This window comes from Henckelia pumila, chromosome 1 (assembly GCF_033568475.1).
Source record: "Henckelia pumila isolate YLH828 chromosome 1, ASM3356847v2, whole genome shotgun sequence".
Taxonomy (NCBI): Eukaryota; Viridiplantae; Streptophyta; class Magnoliopsida; order Lamiales; family Gesneriaceae; genus Henckelia; species Henckelia pumila.
In genome coordinates this window covers 85,672,272-85,691,937 of record NC_133120.1, presented here as the reverse complement: position 1 = coordinate 85,691,937, position 19,666 = coordinate 85,672,272, and the positions used below count along the sequence as shown (strand labels likewise).

General features: G+C 32.9%; 1 protein-coding gene across 1 annotated transcript; it reads right to left on the bottom strand.

The window, feature by feature from the left end:
• Positions 1-340: 340 nt before the first annotated feature.
• On the bottom strand, positions 341-6,362 carry LOC140889516 (uncharacterized). Its single transcript, XM_073297249.1, has 14 exons — positions 6,143-6,362; positions 5,041-5,422; positions 4,049-4,223; positions 3,495-3,578; positions 3,160-3,401; positions 2,843-3,062; positions 2,587-2,666; positions 2,408-2,492; positions 1,877-2,008; positions 1,684-1,797; positions 1,554-1,601; positions 994-1,078; positions 831-887; positions 341-738 (listed from the first exon to the last, which is right to left on the bottom strand). Exons 2-14 carry the CDS (start codon positions 5,262-5,264, stop codon positions 641-643), a joined length of 1,644 nt encoding a protein of 547 aa, XP_073153350.1. The 5' UTR covers positions 5,265-5,422; positions 6,143-6,362; the 3' UTR covers positions 341-640.
• Positions 6,363-19,666: the final 13,304 nt, after the last annotated feature.

Genomic DNA, 19,666 nt, shown 5'->3' with positions numbered 1-19,666 from the left:
TTTTTGAAATTTGATATGATTTTATTTCAAATAAAATTATATTAAATTTCAAAAAACATGAACCTTTGGATGTAGCACATGTACACTGCCCATATGCTAACATAAACAAAGCCGCATAACACATTCAAACGAATTGCATGCACACTTGCACAGTACCATTTGTCGTAGAAATACAATTATACAATCGAGACAACGCAGTTTCGTGACAAAAGTGTGCTAGGGATAAAATTAAAAAAAAAAAAACAAGAAACAAGAATTTGAAGGCAAATTTATATATAAATATAAACTTCAAAAAAATGTTAATCACATTCATTAATCCTATACCCAAATAACAATTACATGAGAAATGAATTAGTCTCTACAATTTTGTAACGACAAAGAATTACACATCGTCAACTATCAAAAGGGTAAACAAAAAAAATGACATATTTACAGTCGGTGTGTAATTTACACAAGCTCAATCAAGGTAAATACACCTGGAAAACTAACTTCATCCATGGATACTTCCACATTATGGGCATTCACGGACCAAAAAAAGCCAAACCAACCATCCTATTCACTTCAAAAGAAATTATCGCCGTCTTGATTCTTGTTACTACAGTCCTTCGATGCTAGTCACAGAGTAGTGAGGAGTTCCTTTCTATGGTTCGCCCTTTTTCGACATCTCTAATGTGGGAGGAAGTAGATTGAGAAAACTTCCTTGCGCAGGCTGAGAGTATGAAGAATTTGATTCCTCACCTTACATAGTAATGAAACATGAGAATATAAAACAACGGGTATTTTTTTCTATGTTGTAAAAAGTAATTGTGGAGGGAGAGAAAGAATCATACTGAAGAGGGACTTCACGGTAGGTCTCTTTGGTTTTGTGCTCTTCTTCTTCAATTCGGCTGGAAATAACAAGACAAGGCTTGAAAAGTTAACAAGATTCAAAGGAACTGAATGCAACATGGAAATGAACATAGTTAGTTCGCCCAAAGAGGACAGATATGCTACCTATTCCAGGAACTTCATTATCATTTACTATTTCAAAGTTCTTGTAAGTGTAACCCATAAAGTTAACGTCCTTGGATGAAAGCATCTGCACCATGAAAAAAAACATAATCATATTTGATCAGACCAGATTCAGCAAGTAAATGCCTGTTTCACCGATGGAAATGCAAAGCCAAAGTGTAAAAACTCGCAATATACAATGGATATCATTATTACTCGATCAACTTAGTTCGATAGTATATTCTTCATATGTAGCATTTTTTATAAACCTATTTTCTATAAATAATTTTGCCTCAGATTTTGAAAAGGGCTTAATAAACTGAAACCAAAAATTGTGTGGTTTTGGCTTCCGCTCAACTCTCTACCCTTTTTTGTGACAAGAAAAACATGTATAAAAAAATTGTGGTTAACAAGGGCTTCAATATTCAAAATCACCCTACAAATCCCAGACGACGTGTTTGGCTGAATTGAGTCACAAATGTGACATGGTACAAGGAGAATTGAAGGTTTCAAACCATCAGAAAAGACTGTAAATAGAGATGTTATTGGCAGCATATACTAACCTTCCTCCAGGGTCCTGATTTTGTTGTCGAAGGAACTTGATTGTCAGACTGCGGGAAAATTGCAAGGACGTGAGAAAAAAAATAAGTAGAAACATGCAAGACATAGGTGTAACTGAAAAAAGAAGAAAACCTCTTCGAACTTTTCAAAGTTTTGAGTATCCAACTCATCGTTAACCTCTGGAATGAATGCCGCTTTCATTTGATACAACATGTCCCACTCAATGCCTTTGAACCACGGGTGAGCCTGGAAAGATGGTGGTACAGGTAAGCTAATGGTTTACCATAAGTTATAGATCTTCAAATTAAATATGCATGAGCAACACCTTAATTTCATCAGCGCCTTTTGTTCCAAGCCTTTGCTCTACATTACACAAGAGTTTGCAGATAAGATCCTTTGCTTCTGGTGATAACTTTGCCTCTTCCGGAAATTTTAAATGAATTCTCCAGTTTACTATCTGCACCGAGAGAAAGGCGCAACAACCCATAGCAAGGAAACCCATCAATAAAGCATAGCACCGGTTTAAAGAAATTCACAGCAAGCATTGAGTTTAAGCTGCATTCTGTGTTCCTCCACAATGAATTGAAAATATAAATATTTTCTTGTTGGGTTTATTGAGGGAAAAACTGGTTTATTTGAAAAAGACTCGCTTGTTGCATTCATGACTTCCTGTGTTGTCTAGCATGGACAGGGGGGGAAATAATAAAATATCAAGGAAAAAATTATCAATTCGGTGATTGAGAAAGAAAAAATGGAAAACAAAATCCATAAAAAGCAAAGATGCAACAGACAGACAAAATGGAAAGCACAAATCATTACAATCACAGCATGTAAGACCGAATCTTATTATCATTACCTTTCTACATGTAGACATAGGTTCATCTGAGTAGAAAGGTGGAAACCCTACCAGCATCTCATACATGATAGCCCCAAGAGACCACCTAGGCAAGACATACGATCCGGATCGTCCCCATCAGACAAATTATTTTTTTTTTTCTCCACACAATAAAAAACAACACTGATATGAATGCATACCAATCACATTCCATTCCGTATCCTTTCTTCAGCAGAACTTCTGGAGCAATATAGTCAGGCGTACCAACAGTCGAGTAGGCCTACGCCATGAAAAACAAGAGGGAATTCAACATAATTACATGCCAGCCTTACAGCTACAAACCTTATTTATTGCCAGTATTAAAAATATATATGTGAAGAAGGGGATGAATTAGGTCAAAAGTGGGGGGTAAGGGATGGACTATGGAGTAATATGATTTAGCTATAGGAAGCTTACAAGCATTCTCCTGTTCCTCTGCCAGTGCTGCAGCTGCTCTTGTTGAGTGCGCCTCGGTACTGCAGGACGCCCATCACTTTGAAGAGCCCCACTGTAACTATTTCCTACTGAAAAATCCTTTTCTTGAATATTGCTGCAATCCAACGGTTTACATAATCCAAAATCTGACAACTTCATGTGTCCATTTCGATCAAGAAGCAAGTTATCAGGCTTGATATCTCTGTACAATTATAAGAAATGCGATATGAGATATAATTGAACAAAATATGATTTGAAGCTAAAACATTCCATCAAACTATCACAAAATTGTCACAAACCTATGAATATAATTGTGTTTGTGGATTGATTCGATGGCAAGAACAGTTTCACCGACGTAAAATCTGGCTTCTTCTTCAGTTAAAATATCTTTGCGCATTAGCAAAGTCATCATATCTCCACCAGGGAGATATTCCATAATAAGGTACAGATACCCTTCGTCTTGGAAAGAACAATAAAGTTTGACAATGCAATTACTATCAACTTCTGCAAGTAAATTTCTTTCAGCTTTGACATGCTCGACCTAAAAAAAGACAAGAAAGGGTAGAAAGAGTAAGCACCACAGCTAACTCTAGATATATTTTTCATTCATTTTGTTTGATATATTAAATGTTACCTGGCCCCTACGAAGCATTTCTGATTTCTTGAGTTTTTTCATGGCATAAACATTGCCAGTTGATTTCTCCCGACAAACTCTAACCTGCACTATTGCATTATTTTTAAGTCATTGTATGCAAATAAAGTAGAATATATATTGAAAAAAAATGAAATCAAACATCATCACCTACAAATCTGTTGTTATTCTAGGTATTCCTCTCCAAGGAACATGAGAAATGGAAATAAAAACCTTTGAAGCCCAGTAAGAGCGACCAGTGACTCAATATTCGATATGTGATTCCGTATCAACAGGAAAATGACTCACTGAAGACATGAAGCAAGTCATGCAGTATGCTGAACAAATGTCACAAAGATAGGAATGTTTTGTTCTGTATTCTAATGCATCCTAAACTTGGGAGGAATTGGGTAAATGTCACAGAGAATCATTCAGATCCAAGATCTCAATGCATCAATATTCAGCTTCACAAGGAAAAGAAAATAGGGATGTCCTTTATCCAAATTTAACTTCAAGGAATATACATTCTTAAAGCTTAGAGAGAGAGAGAGAGAGACCTCTCCAAATGCACCCTTTCCTATCATTGTTAGTGGCTCAAAATCATCAGCACCCATTTTATGCCTCTGAATGCGCATATATTCTGTTTCCTTTTTCTCCAAGCGCTTCAATATGTTGTTTTGCTCTTCCTCCGAGACCTCCGCATCAGCCAGTTTTCTCTCAAGCATGTTACGCCTGCAGGATGCCACGACGAAGGACTTCTTCAGCGTTCGAAACTTGCAGTGTGTAAGAAAATCAAGATCCATAGTCCATCCAAAAAGAATAAAAAATTGTTATAAACAAAAGAAAATGAGAGGAAATGTTGGTAGATGGACCAGACATTAAAAACAAACACAAGCCAAAAGCAGACCTCGGAGACGGTCAATGTTTAACTTGATTTAGCACATACAATGAGTACAACCCGTATGCAACATTGTACTCTACACTTACACACTCTCACCACACTATTATGAAAAAAGTGTATCCTGCACTGCTAAACAATACACTTATGCAATCTTCCTTGAAAACTAAGGGGCCCCCATTTGCAACAATCTCATCAAAGGCCTGGGATACAGAATGTAGATATGTCATATGCAGAGCTTGCTATTGCCAACAGCGCATCTGAGGATTTATCAAGTGAGAACTAACATTGCACAGACAGTTATGGTGAATAAGACTTACATAATGTTTCGGTTGTAGTAAATAGTAATCAACTGTAAGTAATAACTGTTCCAACAAAAACCAGTTCGGAATTTCTCGCTTCAAGATATGGATTATGGATGCACATTGTCGTAAAGTATCAAGTATACAAATGGATCCGTCGCTAACACATGAACCACATTAAGGTAGTGTTTGAGAGAGCTTCTAGAAAGCACTTCTCAGTTTTTTCTTAACAAAATTTTAAATTTTGTTGACGAAAAGCTGAGAAGAGCTTCCTAGAAGCTCTCTCAAACACTACCTAAATACATCAAACAACAATTCATAACAAAAACTTGAAAGAGAAAGGTCTTGCCTCTCCCTCCTTTCTTGCAAGCTCTTCATCTGTTCCTTATAATGTTTTTCTATATACTGTTTGGCAGCTTCTACCTTCTGCTTAGTTGCATTCGAAGGTGTTTCTTCATTCAACGGAGTTTTCGAACCTTCTTTCCCATTAGGTGTCGGTTCTTTTTTCTTGCTTGAAGTCCTAGGCTTTTCTTTTGATCGCAACTTTCCAAGCCAACGCTTAGCAGTTTCCATCTACCTTACCACTTTTTCTTATCAAAATTTAGACTCCAGTTCCTGATGCTACCAAGTTGGCATGTCAAAGAATCCCATATATTCAGAACCAAACTTCCAATGCATCAGCTATGGAATCAAATCCGCAGAGTAATGAGAAAAGATACCATTAACTCGTGCTGCATAGAGAAATAAACCAGAAATAATGAATCAAGAAATGTCAGAAATCTTCTTTAGTAGTCAACAAATCCCTTTTTGGCATGTAAAAAAAGAACCTAGTCAAAGTTTCCATAATTTGATTTTGGCGTGTTTTATTGCTACTTTTCAAGTAAAACATCTCAAATATCAAAAAGAACATTTCTTTAAATTCATATCTTCGTTGATGGTACAGTCAGAGCCAATCAAACTCCTCCAACTTAAAATCCCAGAAAATATCCTCCAGCACAGGCAATAATAAATTAAACACCAAGACAAGATTTTTCTGGATCAGAAACAAGAATAAGTCGAAAAGAGGAACAAAAGCCAAAATAAATTCATCGCCAAAACAGGATTTGAAGAAAAAGGGGAAAAGGGTCCTAGAATAAACTGACCAAATGACCAAATTTTACTACTGGATGTCAAGAAACAAAAAAGCAATCAAACGACCAAATTCTACTACTCAATTCCTACGGATAACACCAAAGAGAAAAAGGATCTTTAAAAAAACATTAATAAATCAGAGATACATAAGAATCACCTACAGCAAAATCCAATCACTAGCAGCACAAGGAAACGCATCACACCGATCCCAAAAATAAGAAGCAGAAGATTATCCCTTAAAAATCCGAAATTCAAGCCAGAAGAACTTTCTCCAAAAGTGAAAACTCAACTGTAAGCATAAACATGAATCGAGTAGTAACCTTAGCATCAAATCCAGTAAGAGAAATTTCCCTCCATTTATTTATGCACAACAGATAGAGCAGTAAAACGAGATGACGCCAATGCGACAGCGAATCACTGGAAACCCTAAATTTATCTAGAGAGAGCAGAAGAAGGAAAGGCGAGAAAGAAGAAGATGGCGATGGAACTTTATGCTTTGGTGGCAAAATTCGCCATTAAAAGGGGAGAGAGAATGGGGAAGTTTAGCACTAATTGATGGAGCTGTAATAATATTAAATCAAATTAATTAAATCTTGCCTTTTTTCAAACTGTTACGCAGTTGAATTTCTCGCGAGTCTTTTCGGACGCGTTTTGACGAATCAAATGTCACATTCCATGCAACCCATTTTTCTTTATTGCAAATTGTTATTTTTAAATTTTAAGTGCAAATCTAATTTATTTTATATATTCTGCCGATCCACTCAATTTCTTTTTAAAAAAATATCTAAACTGTTAGAAGGGCGTCATTCGATATTAAATGATAAACGAGTGCATGAGTTGTTTGATTCGTTTTTCTCAAATAAATGTTGGAATTTTCAAATGTAGTGTTAACTATTTATTACCCAATCGTCGACGCACAAATTTCAGTTCTTGTTTTCCATAAATAATTTTTAAAAACAATGTTGATTAATACTCACAAAACAGACATAAATATATGGAAAATAATTCGATCTCCAGTGGTGCATGATAAGATGGATTATTATTAGTTTTCATCAATCATAATATTTTAATTTTTAAATATATTTTTCATATAACAAGAAGCCCATAAATTAATTAGGCGTACAGATCAAGATTTATGGTCACAAATTATGATGGAACAGCAAAACCATGATCGAACTGATGGATCCAAGATGTGCTAGAGCACACGCTTGCTCCTAATTCATTACTTCCTTTGTTCACAATTCTTAACATAAAAATCATTATCATAGTCTCAAAGTATAGTGGACGACAATGATAAATAGATCATCATTTGTTCGTGAGGTAAAACAAGCTATTTTTAAATTAACATTATCGTTAAAATCGAATTAAACACGAAATGATCCAAGAATGGTAAATGATATTTCTTTATACTTATATTTTGTAAAAGAAAAAACAAAATGTATGTACACATTTTGAGGTTAAAGTCGTGGTCAAGAATGAGACATATCATCAAACCATTTACTTTTAAACGCACAACCTCCCCAACTATAAACCTTAGATACACTTTGCCTTTGGTTTTTTCGATTAATTTCCATAATACTAAACACTTTGAAAATTTTAAATATAATATTATGTCGATAATTCGGTTCTATTTAAATAAAACCTAATTATAAGTTAATAATACCTTCTGATATGACCAAATAAAAAGTATTTTAGCAAACAATAATTTTTAACAAAGTTAATCAATGAATTGTATTTGCTTTATTTAAACTGACAGATAAAGGTCAATCTATCTTTTTTCATCATGTGGGCTAACGACATAAAGTGTGGGCATAAAAGGAACGTCCACCAAAAGTGCTTCTAATTTAATCATATACAGCTTAATTAAGATACTGTTTGGCCTAATCACTCACCTTAATGGAAATTTTATCATATAATAATTATGTAACGCGAAAACATAAAAACTTCTGTACGATTGTCTAAGTTGATTTTAATTTGTAATATATATTTCATATTCGACCTATATTTATGTAAAATATTATTTTTTATGTCATAAATATTATTTTTCATTTTATACATGAATCAGGTCTTTTTGTTTCATTATTGATGTCGTCCGACATGAGACATATCCATGCAAAATTATTTTTGCAAAACTTCTTATGTACATTTTTTTATTTTTACATTTTTATGAATTTTAGTTCTTAAATCCAACATTTTAGTTTTTCTATGATTTCTTAATATTCGAATTCAAATTTCATTTTTCACACATTTACTATGTTTAATTAATTTAATTTAATTTAAAACTTTCTGAATTCAATTAAAGAAAATAAAATAATTAAAAAATCGTTGAACAAATTACATAAATTAAATTTCGATATTTTATTTTTAAAATTCAAGTTTTAGTTTTTCATAAAAACAATACTTACAGAAGATCAACTGCACAACACGATTATCGCATACACAAAAACACTAATATATTCTTTCAAAAAAAAAAACACTAATATATAGTCAAAAACACTAATTTATATGTTTATCATTACATAATAAAAAAAATTCAAAATATACTAATTAGTAATTGAACTAATCCACTAAATTAATTTTGTAAATAAGCCATTGTGAAAAAAAAAAAAAAAAAAAACCAAAGCCGTTGATATAGGTAGGAGAAGGAAAGTATTTTGTTAAAGATTAAAAAAAATCATTCTCAAGATTTTTACGTGATTGGAATGATCATGATCAGAAATAACAAGTAACAATAGATTTATATTTTAAGCACATGCGATATCTTATATTATTTTATAATAATAGCTACCCGTATTTTATTAATTAAACCAACAAATCATTAGTCTAATTGAAAAACCTTTGTACAAGCTAGTTTGAAAACTGGTCATTCAAAAAACCAAAATAACATAATATGCATCGTCTGTATGTGTTGATCAGTAGTACAAATAAAGCTCGGAAGTTGAATTTTCAAAAAATTATATATTATCGGATTAGCCAGTTCCATCATTTTATCTTAGATTAATGGGAACAAATTACATATTATGAATTCATAATAAAAATATTATTAAAAAAGAGCACCACATACTAATCGAGTTAAAATTAATTTGGTGAAACCAAATATGAAATATCTAAAATACTCTTTAAAAAAATATTTACCTCTCTTTTAAACTTCATTTGTCCATTATAATCTTCATTTTGTGATTTAATTTTATTTTCAAATTTAAATTGATTTGAAACAAAGATATAATACATATATACAATAAATAATATTCACATTTTAATGACACGCGCAACTCATTTTATTTTTAAATTTAAATTGATTTATAACAAACATATAATATATAAATACAATAAATAATATTTATATTTTAATCACACACACAACCCGTGTGCAGACGATTAGTTCATAATAAAAATGTGCATATCTCCTTATCAGGTTTGTAGGAACAAATTATTGATAACCAAAAAAAAAAAAGCTGCCCCCGAGTAAAAGTGTAAAACCCGAAGGCCTACGTGAATTTAAAACAATGTGCTTTAAGTTAGCCCCCAGACCAGCTGGGTTTTGGTGTTTTAAAAATATATTGCTCATTTTTCGTTTCAGAGAAAGTTTACTGCTCGATTTGATTTTTAAACAGTGTTGATAAATAATATTTATTACCGGTCCAAAATTCCTTTATTTTTTGGAATGATATAATTTTTTTATAAATATAATATATTTTTTTTAACTTTTAACTCTTAGATAAAGTTTCAGCGTAATTAACATACAGGTTCATGATTCTAATCGACCTGTATAGTCCATTTTTCGTGTCAAATCTTTATGGTACTTGATACAATCAAATAATATCGGGTTGTTACTTTGATCATACTACATAATCAATGGTAGCTATTATGCACAGAGTACTTTATAATTTACATCACAGGAATATCAATGTATTGCATACTACTTACGATCGAGACCATAATATAATGTATACCGACAAAGTTTGACATATTACATAGCTAATATTAATATTTTAAAAACATTTAATATTATTAATTCCGTTCCATTATATATAATTTATAAATCAAACAAAATAAATTTTTTTTTTTGCCGTGTGTCTTTAAATATGTGTTAAATGCATCACATAAATGAAATCTTTACAAAAAAATTGAAGTCGTGAACACGTGTAACTAGCTCATATATATATATATCATTAAATCATATATATATATATATATATATATATATATGGGTAATGCTACATGTACACTGAGGGTTACACGTTGGGTTACACATTATACTTGAAATTACATGATTATCCCTGCACTTTATTTGGAAAAAATCTTTCAAAAATGCATGTAGGATAATCATGTAATTTCAAGTGCAATGTGTAACCCAACGTGTAACCATCAGTGTACATGTAGCATTACCCTATATATATATATATATATAATATTCACAAAAACTCACGAGTCAGACTAACTATTCAATTTATGAGACATGTCTTTTATTCAGGTTACCCATAAAAAAATATTATTTTTAATTTAAAAAATATTATTTTTTATTGCAAATATGGATGTGATTGACCCGTCTTACAAAAGATTTACTCATATATATCCATTATTTTTCTAAACTGTGTAGAACTCGATGCAATTAACAATATTATTTCTCTTAATTGAACCGAGGAAAAGCTAATATCCATCTGACATCTCTATACATATATAACATATTTTCTTGTTTGCATTGCTAAAAATGTCGCACAGTCAAAAACATCACATGTACAGTCCATTTATGAACTAATACATTGACTAAAAAATGGTGAAAAAAGCATACAATTTTGTCACTTCATTAATTGACACACACATGAAATGTCTATACAAAACAACAAACAGCGCACCTAATTTCTCAAACAAAATGTCATTTATACAAAAATGGGATTCTTGGTTTCACATGCCCAAATAGCTCTTGTAACCAATGAAAATGGATAAAGTTTATTGGTGCCAAATTACCCCACCACAAAGACAACTCGAGCGGTTGAGTAAAGGGCCCCAAATATATATAATGGCCAAAATGTGGACCATTTAATAATATCTCTTGGGCAAGAAAAAGAAAATTAGCCCATTTTAAAGTCACCCCTTTTAAATTATAAATATATATATGCATATCAACTAAATCGCATATAAACTAGATTAAGTTAGTGTTTGGAAGAGCTTTTAAAAATCACTTCTCAACTTTTCGTTAATAAAAATTTAAAATTTTGTGAAATTTTATTAACAAAAAATTGAAAAGTGTTTTTTAGAAGTTCTCCCAAACATTACCTAAACCAATTATCTTTTGCCCAAGTAGACAATTAACATTTTTAATTACCAACGAAAAAGGCTCATGATAAAAAATATATATATAATTTTGATATATTGAAGACCTCTTAAACGAGATGATCATGTGAACATCTCAGAATACGCATGGTTACATTTACCCACTTGATTTCTGGCATATGAATCTCAGCTACATTTGCATGTGCTCGTATAACTTTGAAACCCTTTTTATGCGACATGATGGGCAAATGCCCCCTTGGAGAAGCTAATAAATAATTGGAAGCAAACTCGATCTGTAAGTGCATGGTACTTCATATACATCCTTTGCGTAATTTAAGGATGCCTCAAAGGAAATTAATACTTTAGTTCTTTCTTTAAAAAAAAAGAAAAATACTTTAGAAAATATGCAACTTGTCTTGGAAACCAATTTCGTATAGGGTTTTGGTCACTTTCGTGAATCAAAGAATGTGATTCCTTTTTATGTTATTCACGAGGCCAGGTCTATTATTACCAACACAAGTTGAAAGAATTAATAATAATCTTCTTAAAGTTGGCGAGTAAAATCACTGGTGAATTTTGAATTTGTTTTTATAACATGACCAATGCTATGATACTAAATTCTGATAAAAAAAAATTATATAATTCTGGCTAGCTACAAAATTAATTTGGATGAACGACATATAAACGATATAATCTTTGGTTATATTTTAAATTAAAGTTAAACTTGGCGGTTCGCATCTCGAGTTAATTTTGGAACACTTGCTCTTTTCTTCCGGTTCAATATCTCTAATCTAAACATCAAGTAACCATCAAAGATTTTAAGTTGAAATAAGATGTGTGTTAAGTTCAAAACACAGCTATAACAAATTATTATTCATATAAAGTTTTTTCTTTAAAAAAAATTTGAAGCGCGAAATGTATAAGATATTTTATACAAAATCTTAAATTTAGTCTCATAATCTTCCACTATATATAAAGAATCTACCCCTCAGACGTCATTTGTTTATCACCGAAATTGTCCTTATTTGATATAAATATTATTTTATTTTGTTTTTTTTTAATTTCAATATTTCAAATTACAGTTTAGTTCCTCGATAACTTTTAAACTATGATATTACTCTTATTTGAATATAAATCAAATTAATGACAAAATTATATATTATACAAGTACGCAACGCGTGCATCAATACACTAGTTAAAGAAAATATTTTGTGGTATATATATATGGACTATATATAATAATTTAAAGAAAATATTTTCTGAGAATAATTATATTGTACCAATGGACGCTTAAGTTTTACTGCATGCAAGTGCACATGCATCCACCAGTTATGGAACCGTGCCAATCAAGCCTCTACTCTATATATAGCGCACACAACATTAATTAATTATATTTATGATCACCCAAACGTATATACATCGTCATTGTCTTCCAAGCAAATGACCACAAATATTCATCACGTTTCTCAGAGTACAGTCCCATGAGATATCTTTGCTCCAATAATTTTCAAAATGGAGATTGCAAACAAAGAGGACCTCCTTCAAAACATTTTACATATTTTCATTGGATCAAGTTATATATCGAATATCGCATCATATATCCAACCCAAACTTGACAGAAGCTCCATCTTGCTTTCCCCACAAAGATCAGAATCTCAATTTTCTCAAAGACCAGCTACGTACCATACTATTACGATTGAAGAGAGAAATTGAAGCTAGAAAATCCATTGAATATATTGATGAATGAATGTCAATTACAGAGTACAAAGCTTATTTATATACAAGGAATATAAATGTCTTTAACTACTCTAACTAACTCTATTTTAACTCTAATATCCCCCCCTCAAGACGGACTATATATGTTTTTAATAGACATCTTGGACAACAATTGTGATAGAGTCGAATGTGGGAGAGGTTTTGTAAACATGTCTGCTAATTGAAGCTTGGAACTAATTGGTAAAAGTTTGATCGATCCATCCTTGATCTTGTCACGAATAAAATGACAATCAATTTCTATGTGTTTGATGCGTTCATGGAAGATAGGATTAGTGGCAAGATGGATTGCAGATTGGTTATCACAGAAAATAGTAGCTGGTGTGGAAGTATCAATATGCAAATCTTTAAGTAGCTGGATGAGCCAAAGTATTTCACTAGTGGTATGAGCCAATGCTCGATATTCCGCTTCAGTTGAGGATTTTGAAATCGTGGCTTGTTTCTTTGTTTTCCATGAAATTAAGGATTCCTCGAGAAACACACAACATCCAGTGATTGATTTTTGAGAATCCATACAAGCAGCCCAGTCACCATCTGAAAAAGCTTGCAATTGACATGATGAAGTAGCAGAAAAGAAAATGCCTTGACCAGGTATGGACTTTAGATATCGAAGAAGGTGGTGTGCAGCTTGTAGATGAGGAATGCGTGGTTTGGATACATATTGGCTTAATTTATGACCAGCAAACATAATGTCTGGCCTTGTGATTGTTAAGTATAATAAACATCCAATAAGCCTGCGATATTGAGTGTTATCATCAAGTAGCTCACCATCATTTAATGCTAGACGACTTCGAGGCTCCATTGGTGTATTGGTTGGTTTGCTGCCTAGAAAACCAGTGTCCTCTAGTAGATTCAGAGTATAATTTCTGTGAGATAAAGCAATTCCATGAGATGATCTTGCTATCTCAAGACCAAGAAAATACTTGAGATTTCCCAAGTCCTTGAGCTTGAATTGGGTTTGTAATTCAGACTTTAGTGCTTGAATGTGAACATCAGACGGGCCAGCAATGATAATATCATCAACATACACTAATAAAGCTAGGAATGAAGATCCTGAACCCTTGGTAAATAATGTATGATCAGACTTCGATTGTGCAAAACCAGATTGAAGTAGAGCATGTGAGAATTTTGTATACCATTGTCGTGAAGCTTGACGAAGAACATAGATAGATTTATGCAATTTGCAAAAAAGTTTTTGAGATGAAGAGATCTTGTTCTTATCCACGGAATAACCAAGTGGTAAATCCATATAGACCTCTTCAAGTAGATCCCCATTCAGAAACGCATTATTGATGTCCAATTGAGCCAAATTCCAGTGCTGAGTAGCAGCTAATGCTAATAAAACTTTGACTGTGGCAAGTTTAGCAACTGGAGAGAAAGTCTCAAAAAAATCAACACCTTCTTGTTGAGTATATCCCTTAGCAACTAAACGTGATTTGTGTCGATCTACTGCACCATCTGAAGTATATTTCACCTTATAAACCCACCTACAACCAATGGGATGTTTTTCAGGGGGTAAAGGTACTACAGACCAAGTATGGTTTGCTTCCATGGCATCTAGTTCATTATTCATTGCTGTTTTCCAAGAAGAGAATTTGACAGCTTGATGATAAAATTGAGGCTCATATTGAGCTGAGACATTAAGTACAAAATTCTTATGTCTGTGAGATAAGGAATTGTATGAGAGGAATTCGTGCAAAGGATATTTAGTGGTGGAAGGAGGTACTGAATTATGTTGAAGAAGATGACAGTGATAATCACTGAGGTAAGATGGTTGTCTTGAAATTCTGGAAGATGCACGTAGAGGTACCACTGGTAGTGAAGAGCTTGTAGATGGCAGATTAGGAGTGTCAAAAGGTGTTGGATTAGTAGTATGATCATTTGAGTCAAGTGAAATTAAATCACTTGTATCTACTGGTCGCGGAAAAACCATGGTTGGAAAAGGATCTACTGAAGTGTTTGTTGTAGGAATAGAGATAAATGGAAATATATTTTCATGGAACACATCCCTAGATACAAATATGTCTTTACTGTTTAAATCATATAATTTGTATCATTTCATCTCTGGAGGATAACCAAGAAACACACAGGTTCGAGCTATAGGGAGAAACTTCTTTCGATGAGCAGCAAGAGTTGACGCAAAAGCAAGACATCCAAAAACTCGAAAATGTGAATAATCAATACTCTTTTGATAAAGCAACTCAAATGGAGATTGATTGTGAGTAATGGATGATGGAATACGATTAACCAAAAAGGTAGCTGTCAATACACATTCTCCCCAAAAATGTGTCGGCATATGTGACTGGAAAAACAGAGAACGGGAAACATTAAGCAAATGCTGGTGTTTTCGTTCTATGACTGAATTTTGTTGTGGGGTTTGAACACAAGAGTATTGGTGCAGAATTCCTTTAGATTGAAAAAGGTCTGTAAAGGCAAGCTCTTTCGCATTATCCGTACGAAATGCCTTAACCTTTTTGTTGAATTGAGTGTGAACCATAGTTAAGTATTTGGAAACTATGCTCGATGCTTCAGATTTATGTTGAATAAGGAAAACCCACGTAAACCGTGTACAATCATCTACCAATGTCATGAAATATCTTTGATTATTGTAAGTAGGAACATGGTATGAACCCCAAATGTCACAATGAATAAGCTCAAAAGCATGAGTTGACATATTATGAGCAGATAGAAAAGGAAATCTTTTCTGTTTAGCCAATGGGCAAATGTGACAAGGTGTACATTGATGTAATGTTGTATCTTCTAGTTGTAGCTTTCCTTTTATTCCAAGTAATACCTTCAAGGATGGATGTCCAAATCGTGAATGCAAAACTGAGGAGCTGACTTGATTGATATGAATATTCAGATTTGTGTTGGTGGTGTCCAGAACATACAACCCTTCAATTCTGCTACCCTTGCCAATCATCTTCTGTGTTCGATTGTTTAGAATTATAAATGAATCATGGTAGAAACTAATCATCGTTTGAGTATTGGCAATAAGGGAGCTGACAGAGAGTAAATTAAATTTGAATTCCGGTATGTAAAGAACATCAGAAAGCACCAAAGAAGATCCTAATCGAACATCACCACTGAAAGTGAACATCAATATGATCATGATTCGGCAGAGTAACTCGTGAATGATCAACTGCCTTAAGAGATACAAATGCTACTGCATTCGAACAAATGTGCTTTGATGCACCAGAATCCACTATCCAACATGATGAAGAATTCAAAAACGATGGAATTGAGATGGCAAAACAAGTACCTGCAACATGAGAAGTACTTGCTCCATCTTGTGATTGATCCTTTTTATCAAAAGTGGAAATGTGTTTGACAAACATAGCCATCAGTTGATCAATATGATCCTTATCTAGATTCTGAAACGCATTTGCGTTTGAACTTGCTACATCCTGAGGGATATCAGCAGTGCCAGAAACTTGATTAACTAGTGTGGTAGATTTTCTGTTAGAGGATGACCGATGCTTGTAACTAGGTGGATATCCATATCTTGTAACACGTTTCTATGGTATGACCAGGTATGTTACATGAAGTACAATAGGGCCTGCCTTTCTGAAATTTTTGTCCATTTCGATATTGAGGCTGCCGCTGAGACTGATCATTCTTGATTGCAAAGGCCATGCTATTATTTGAAATATTTGCATGAGATGTGCTACCAATTGTTCTTTGACGTTCCTCTTGCATCACCAAAGCAAAGACACGACTGATAGAAGGAAGTGGATCAAGAAGCAAGACTTGACTTCGAACATTTGCAAAAGAATCGTTAAGACCCATGAGAAATGTCATGGTATAATCCATTTGAAAATAAGCATCAATATTCTTGACTCCATTGCAAGAACATTTTCCACAATTGCACATAGGGCGGAAATGATTTAATTCTTCCCAAAGCGCCTTGAGTTTGGTGAAATAGACATTAACTGGATCTTGCCCTTGTCGAAGAGATATTATATCATGTCGAAGTTGAAAGATTCGAGGCGCGTTGCACTGCTGAAAACGATCACGAAGATCATTCCATATATCCGCAGCAGAATCTGCAAATAAGATGCTCGCTGAAATGTCTTTGGACACCGAATTCAATAGCCAAGATATGACTATGTTGTTGTTGCGATTCCATGCATTTAGCAGACTGACTTCAGATTCGGAAGGCTTGGGAATAGAACCATCAAGAAAACCTAGTTTGTTCTTGACGAAAAGTGCTATTTTCATTGCTCTACTCCATGAAGAAAAATTATCACCCGTGAGTGGTTGTGAAACTAAGATCATGCCTGGATTATCAGAATGATGAAGAAAGTATGGACTTGAAGAATCATCCATAGCAGATCGCGATATATTCCATGCATAAGATGAAGGAATTGCCATAATTTGGAGATTGAATCTTGAAACAATTGTGGTTGAAATCGATAGTTGAAGATGATAACCAATTACAATCAACCAGTAATCAATCGGCGCCGATCAGATATGACCTGAAGAATGGAAAAGTTTGTGCGAAAGCTTCTCTGATACCATATTACGATTGAAGAGAGAAATTAAAGCTAGAAAATCCATTGAATATATTGATGAATGAATGTCAATTACAGAGTACAAAGCTTATTTATATACAAGGAATATAACTGTTTTTAACTACTCTAACTAACTCTATTTTAACTCTAATACATACTCTATAACAAACCCCCCAGAATTCTTGGAACCCGCGGATTAATAGGCATGCATGCATGCACAAAAACAAGAAATCGCTTCTTTTGTTTGCACGTACCCCATCGATCCGATCACATCTTTCTCTCATCATTTATATAGCTTCAGTGTTCCTTTAATTATTTTCTGCTTCTACTTCCATATTTCACATAGAAAAAGAATCACATTTTGAGTTCATTCGGGATCTCTTACATTTTAATTCTAATCACATTTGATATTATTGATCTGTGTAAGTTACCAAACACCACCATCGATCTAAGGTGCGTGCATGTTCCCTTAATTAATCTAGCCGAATCGTGAAAAATATTTAAATCATGTGGGGTATCCTCATATGATATCCTCTCCCAACTAGGCCCAATTATCTAAAGACTTTTACGTTGGGCCTTCTTGTGGGTTTATATATCATTCACACATATACCTAAACTAAATTTAACTATCCACCAAGTCATACAACCAAACAAATCATCAATCCATCTTATTAGTGATATATTTATTTTGTTTTATGAAAATTAAATTCTTATAAAATTAAACCTTTATAAATTAATAATGTTGAGACCGTAAAATTTTATTAATTTTGAGAGGTATTAATTAATCGATAAATTAATAATTTATTATTTTAAAGAACATTGTTCTTTATTCAGCTAACATTAATTTAATCACGTAAAAAGTCACCGTGTTTCACCAATACTTGAATCATATTATTCGAATTAATATATAAAAAAATACTGGTTATAATTTATATATGTGTGTATAAATATATAAGTGATACTCGATTTTTTTAATAATTAAATAAAATTCCTTATATTGACTAAATTAAATTCAATTAACCACGTACATAAAAAATAATATAATTAAATTTTATGAAAAAGGAACAATAATATAATCATATTTTACAAAATTATCAGTTATTTTTTGTCATTTTAGTAAATTATTAATTTATAATATTGATGGATTTTCCAAAAATTTATTATCTTAATAATTGATCGAAAATTTAGTACATTGGCTCAAGTCAAAACCTTTAATTTATCGAATATTAAATTATAGAAGTACTTTTTCTATATTAGTTTGATTATTTTGTCGGATTAGTTTTTTATGATTGTTGATCGGGTCGTCGATCGGGTGTGTATGGGTTGGATCAGTTTGATTTCATGGTTTTCTTTCTTTTTTTTTTTTCAAGTCAATTTCATGGTTTTATATTTTGATTAAATCCGAGTAGTTTAAGAAATATTTCAATATATATGTTTTTTATTTTTTAAATTTAATTATAGCAATTACATCCCACAAAGTGATAAAATACAAACACTTGGAAGAAAAATAATTCACTTGTACACTGACTCAGAAAAGACTTGCCCTTGGTGTATGGTCCACGTCAACTCAGACAAAACGATTCCGAGGGCTTGGATTCATCCACGTGGCGCAGTCTCCGGGAATCCGTGGCAAATGGACCGGGGAAACTGATTGGAGTTGGGGGGGGGGGGGGAAAAAACAAAAATGGGCCGACACTGACACGTAAGCCCACGTGCATCCTCCAGGGCTTTTGGGCCCACTAAGGAACTTTATGTCAAATCTGATGGGTCAGCTCGGAACTGAGAGTTGGAAGACTGAGTGATTCCAGAGGGATTCTCGTACCCGTTTCCATTAACACCAACACCAACACCAACACCAACAAATTTATCTACTTTTCTGTATTTTTTTCCCTTAAATTCTTCATTCTAATTTTTTTTATTGCACTGTAGAGTGAAATAAAGTTGGTGAAAACGACAGCCTCTTCCCTTGTTTTTCTTCGCTTTCTTTATTTAAATATGGGCGTTGATTCTCCTAAAAAAAGAATTATCATTCTTTCTCTTTAAAATATCAATATATTAGCAAATGTGTTATTGAAAATGATCAATAAAATAGACAATATCGAATAATCTAATCCAATAGTTGTAGAATTTTTTTTTGAAAAAAGGAGAATGAAATTTCTAGTCTCCTAACTTTGTAATTTTTTTTTCTCCATATGAGTCATTTCACAATTTTAGCTGACTAACTTCCTTTCCCTTTCTCCTAGTTTGTCATTTTTTTTTCATTCAAGTGTTGATGACTTGATG

Excerpts from the sequence above, each read along its gene's own strand:
- LOC140889516 (XM_073297249.1), bottom strand. The coding sequence starts at position 5,264 with ATGGAAACTGCTAAGCGTTGGCTTGGAAAGTTGCGATCAAAAGAAAAG. Across the intron at positions 888-993 it reads TAATGAAGTTCCTGGAATAG|CCGAATTGAAGAAGAAGAGC; the intron begins GTAGCATATCTG and ends TGTTATTTCCAG. Across the intron at positions 739-830 it reads TACCGTGAAGTCCCTCTTCA|GTGAGGAATCAAATTCTTCA; the intron begins GTATGATTCTTT and ends TTACTATGTAAG.